Source organism: Chiroxiphia lanceolata, chromosome 3 (genome assembly GCF_009829145.1).
Source record: "Chiroxiphia lanceolata isolate bChiLan1 chromosome 3, bChiLan1.pri, whole genome shotgun sequence".
Taxonomy (NCBI): Eukaryota; Metazoa; Chordata; class Aves; order Passeriformes; family Pipridae; genus Chiroxiphia; species Chiroxiphia lanceolata.
The window spans coordinates 54,630,909-54,636,407 of record NC_045639.1 but is presented as its reverse complement, the minus strand read 5'-3'; the positions used below and the strand labels follow the sequence as shown (position 1 = coordinate 54,636,407).

Genomic DNA, 5,499 nt, shown 5'->3' with positions numbered 1-5,499 from the left:
TATATATGCTTTTTAGAGTCCTACTTTTGCAAGTTCAGCCTAGGGGCTGATTAAAATTGGACAGTTTTATGGTGATGATGCCAACTAAGAAAGGTTAACACAAGTCACTTAAATGATACCATGAAATACCATTATCTTCAATTCAAAGTAAACAATCCTATTAATGCATAAAATACATGTTCTGTAGATTGTTCTTGCATATGTGAGGTGGCCCTGCAGAGTTGAGTGAGAAAAAACAGTAAAAACTGTTGTTATGGCACGTTAGGAAAAAAAAGAGACTCAGAAGATATGTTTTGAATGCACCCTATAAACCTGGAAAGACTGTAAAATAGGATTTCTTAATGTACAACAGCAGTTGGAGAAGGTTTAGTGTAGCACATCACGCAGCCACCTAGATCTTTTTGTGCTAAATAGCAAAAAAACCCCAAACTACCATTATGAGGACATTAAACAAATAAACAAAACCACTGTAATTTCAAATGGATTCAGATGCCTCCCGTTTTCTGAAGCAACACTGGCAGTTTAGCTACAAAATCAAATCCACTCAGTCTGGGTTCTCTCAGATAAACTGGTAGAATTCCCTGAAGCATTCTCTATTTTCTTTCAATACAGTTTTCTTTCTTGATGCAACATCCATTATCTCTAGTGATTGTTGGTTATTTCCTCCTTTAGTTCACTGGACAATTATTCTTCCTGGGCTAGTTGTTGTACCAGAGAGAAGAAGAGGGGACTTATGAATTGGGCACAAGTAAACTAAGTTATTATAATCCCTATCTATACCAACTAACCAGGATCATATTCATTGTGCTGCCAAAACCCCTGCTAAAATAACCCACTCTCCACAATTAGCTGATCCCACAATTTGTCTAAGTATCTAAACATATGGCAGCATTTAGGCTTATTTGCTTTTTATATGGCTTTCTTTGAAGCCCGTTAATAAACTTAAAAAAAAAAAATCTAAGACTTGAACAAAAAACTCAAAATGTTCAATAGTATAATTTTCAATAAAAATGAGGTGCTTTAACAGGAAGCTGTATTTTCAGTTTCCACCTTCTCTTCCCATATAACATACTTTGTTTGAATTATTCAAATTTTCTTACCTTGCTTTAGAGATCTCTCATCTTTCTGTCAAAAATATTAGTCTTTAGCTTCTGTATTTGTGTTAAGGAAAGCAGTACTTATGACCATGTTCAAGTTGCAGTAACTACCCAAGTGCAACTTGGCTTACATCACAAAAGGCAAATCTAAAAAAGATTGCAAGTTCATTTATTTAAGTATAAATAAGCAGCAAGTAATAAACGAAGTTTAAATAAGTGTCCTTTAGGTAATTGTTCTAACCACACTCTTCTTCCAGTAGACAAGATATTTTCAACTCAGACTGAAAGCAGAAAGTGAGATAAAATTTGGTGCTTTAACAAGCAGCAACAAGAAGTCTGTCATTCAAGTTCTCTTTTCATTGCTCAAGCAAAAGCTGAGCAGAGTGAAGTTCCTGTGCTAGATATTAGCAAAAAAGTGAGCTTATTAGTAATGGATACAGATGTTAAATTAACATAAAATATTCAAATAGAGTGAGAGCCGATTTTCTCACAATATCGACTCTATAACCAAAACATGTATATACTAACAAAGATCTCCTTCAGTTTTTTATTCTCAAATGCTTCGTCTTTCAAATGTATTCTTAAAATGTTTCACTCCAAGCTCTACTCATCAATATTTCACACCTAAATGAAAAAGTGTAAATGCTGACTACCTCAAAATATTTTCAACACTTGTATCTACTTTTCTCCCATCTGAGCAATACAGACACATATTTTTTAAATTATTTTTTGTTGTTAAAGCATGCAACTTCCAGGATTATATGCATTTAAAAAAAAACAAAACCTTTCAGAGGTCCAAGTTTATTCAAATACCAGAAACCGTTGGGTGTTTTGTTTGTTTAATTCATATACTTACTCAAGTTTCCTCATTGGATTTCCTTCACCATACTATGTGATTTAAGACCCTTTTTTCCCTAGGGACTACAAAGAACTCAGTCCCTTAGACCACATACAATGATACTGATTTGCTTCTTTACATCATTTGTTTATTTTTACAGTACAGAATCAATTAGGCCTTGTTAGGTTGGAAAGGATCAAATTATTGACAGGTTTAGAAGTTAAAAGTCCATAAACTTGTTTGCTCAAAATAAGAAAAAAAAAGTTACAAGCAGAGTATAAGAATGCATGCTTATTTATTTAGTTTATACAGTTTGGAATTTCTATCCCTCTGTATTACATAAGCCATTATCAATTGTAAATGTAAGCCAAAACACAGGTAATGCAACAGCAAAGCTGTGCAATTAACCAGGAGAAAAACCCAAGAACTGCAAGAAGTTTATTACAGACCTAAAAGGAAAATCATAACAGAAATGGAGCACTAGACATGCTAAATATAGAGAAGCTTAAGAGGTGGAATTCCACACATGACTTTTCAAATGCTGTCATTTGAAGGAAGAGTGGGGGATGATTTACCTTTCAGCAAAATCTGGATGGAAAACAAACAAGGATTCCAAAGAAAGGAAACAGAAATTACACGATGCTAAATTCTACAAGCCTATTTGCTCATCCATGTGAGCCTGAATATATGTAATTCGACAGAACTTTCTTTGGACAGCTTTTTGATTAAAAATATCTAGTGAAACTTTCTCCTGAAGCTTCCGTATTCCTGAGGGGAAAAAACCAAACCAAAACAACCCCCACCCCCAACAAACCAATGAGCAACCCAAACAAACAACAAAAACAAACCCACCAACTAATCTGATAGCTACTGGACAAGAAGAACAAGCAGCAGTGGGAGAGTCAGCAGGGAAAACTGTTCCTTACAAAAGCTTTTCAATTTATACTTGTTTTTTCCCCGAAGATAAAAACGTGTCTGATGTACATGAGGAGCTCTGAAAACCAAGCTTCCCTTTGATGTAATATCCCAGAATATCAATGATTACTTATAGATCCAATAATTGTTACTATTTTGAGTAGGAAGTAGGAAAAGAGAAAAAGTAATACATATTATTCTTCTTGTTTCTGTAATCTGTATGTGCCTGACCTGCAAAAAGGAATCTTCGCAGATTCCATCATCATACACTAGCTCATTTACTAAATAAGCCAGTGTCTGAACTAGAGTTACAAATACAATGTAAAAACTAAAAACAAAAACAAAGCAAAAAACCAAAACCAAATCCAAAAGACTATGAAACTACGAAGCTTTTCCTTTGCAGCAAAAAGCAATAAGGGAGGAAGAGCTAAGCTGAAGGAAAAAACACAACACTCAAAAAAAAAATCCCAAACCAGCTTTCCTCTTTGCAGGTAGAGCACGTGAATCTCCCTCCTGATCACATAGCTTACTGTGACCAAAGCAATTATATATAGGATTGGTCTCCCACTTCTGTTACCCCTTTAATTTGTGATTTGGTAAAAGTAGGCAAGTAGTATGGGGCATTTGTTACATTTTTGGAAAACAAAACAAAACCACAACAATGAAACAGTCACACCGACTTTCATTCTGGTGTATAAAACCCATTAAGTTAAAGCACTATCTGACCATGCCTTCAACTTACAGAGATGTTCCAACAAGCACAGATCATACTTTAACAGATATGCTTTACTTTCTTTCAGTCACACTATAATCAGAGTCAAACAATTCTACAGAAACATAACATGTCAGAGGAGTCCATATAGCATTTCAATGCATAAACACTAATTTTTGGGTCACACCATTTTGCAAGATAAAAATCTTAAAGGAAAAACACAGAACATGCAGCAAAAATTCTTTAGGCAAGTCCTCAACTGTAGAATTTTAAGGATTTTAGTAAAGATACCATAATCTTTCAAAATAAGAAACAAAATCCAGTTCCAGAGTATTTTGTCTATGAAAATGATGCATTTTTCAGAGTAGCCACTTCTATGTAAAACTTGCAAATCACAGTGTTATCTATTAAAACAACCCATGCTATTGAAATTCAGTTTCCTTCCAGTAATCCTATTTCTCTTGTCTTTTCACTTCTGAGTAATGGGAAATGAGTTCTGATCCATTAACTCGCCTACTCTCTCCTGTAGGAAGTTAACCAATTCAGCTAATACAAAGACATGAGTTTCATCCAGGTCTTGTATGATGAACTTCTTTCCCAAAGCATTTGACTCATCCAAGTAGAGCAGAAACTGCTTCATTGCTGGGTCACTGTAGAGACAAACATACATCAGATCTCACCCCAGAGTAATAAGATACAGTTACAAACAAACAGAAGAAAACACCATTTGAAGACACTTCCAAAGATTTTAGGGAAACGATTACTAATCTCAAGAGTCACTCACAAGTTAAATGCAGTATATGAAGCTTTTGAAAAGGTTGTTTCTTTCACAGTGCTAATTTTAGAGACAAAAATAACTGATAAAGTCTAATGACTAAAACCAGGCGCTTGATTAGCAGAGAAGTTCCCCTATGCTGCTGCTAAAGCATCTTAAAAAAACCCACAAACAACTAAAACCCAAAAATCCAACCCTTAATAAGCTAAGCTTGAACTTACATTTTTGTCTTCAGCAATAGTACTATGAAAACATGTTTTCTTAAAGCATACTTTCGTTTAAGGATAACCAAAACCCAGGAGAACACAGTTCTTACTCAATGTAATATAGCATGGAGAAAAATTCAAGTATGAATTGTACATTTATCACACCCTAACTGAACAGTCACGATGTCACATCTTAAGTTAAATGTTTAGAAGAAAACGTTTCGGAATTATGGAAATTACAGATAACTTAAACAGTTGCATCACAACAGTTCCTTTTGTCCAGACTCTTAAGTTACTTAAGGTCTGGAGAAACAAGCAGGTTTTGACACAAGGAAAGGCGGTAAGCGCTGTCACTCACCACTCAATCAGAACACCTTTCAGAACATTCACCATCTTCTCGGTTCTCTTACAAACGCCGGGAGGGAGAGGACGCAAAAACACCCCCTTGCTTCGGGTCGCACACGCGAACGGAGCAAACCTGCAAGAACCAAAAAAAAAAAAAAACCAAACAAACAACTCGTATATCCTTTAGACAACTCACCTCCCCGGACCAGCAGCGCTGCTGGTCCCGCCCGCCTGGGACAGAGGGGCTTCCAGAAACTCCGGTCCCTGCCTTGTCCCTGCCTTGCCCCCGCCTTGTCCCTGCCTTGCCCCCGCCTTGTCCCTGCCTTGCCCCCGCCTTGTCCCTGCCTTGCCCCCGCCTTGTCCCTGCCTTGCCCCCGCCTTGTCCCTGCCTTGCCCCCGCCTTGTCCCTGCCTTGCCCCCGCCTTGCCCCCGCCTCGCCCCCGCCTCGCCCCCGCCTCGCCCCCGCCTCGCCCCCGCCTCGCCCCCGCCTCGCCCCCGCCTCGCACCGCACGACTCCCGCAGGCCGCGACCCTCCACCTCCAACTCCGCCGCTCCCGGACGGCGGAAGCGCCTTTCTCGCGCACGCGCGGCGCCGCTCCCGGCAGCACCCG

General features: G+C 38.2%; 1 protein-coding gene across 3 annotated transcripts; it reads right to left on the bottom strand.

Moving 5' to 3' along the window:
* Positions 1–2,061: 2,061 nt before the first annotated feature.
* Positions 2,062–5,488, bottom strand: GTF2H5 (general transcription factor IIH subunit 5). 3 transcript variants are annotated; one of them, XM_032682012.1, is made up of 3 exons: positions 5,395–5,488; positions 4,902–5,021; positions 2,062–4,212 (listed from the first exon to the last, which is right to left on the bottom strand). In XM_032682012.1, the coding sequence occupies exons 2-3, from the start codon at positions 4,934–4,936 to the stop codon at positions 4,032–4,034; spliced, it is 216 nt and encodes a 71-aa protein (XP_032537903.1). In that variant the 5' UTR covers positions 4,937–5,021; positions 5,395–5,488; the 3' UTR covers positions 2,062–4,031. The 3 variants fall into 3 exon arrangements, with proteins under 3 accessions (XP_032537903.1, XP_032537906.1, XP_032537905.1); XM_032682015.1 differs by having other exon boundaries at positions 5,426–5,474; XM_032682014.1 differs by having other exon boundaries at positions 5,377–5,449.
* Between the last annotated feature and the right edge of the window lie 11 nt (positions 5,489–5,499).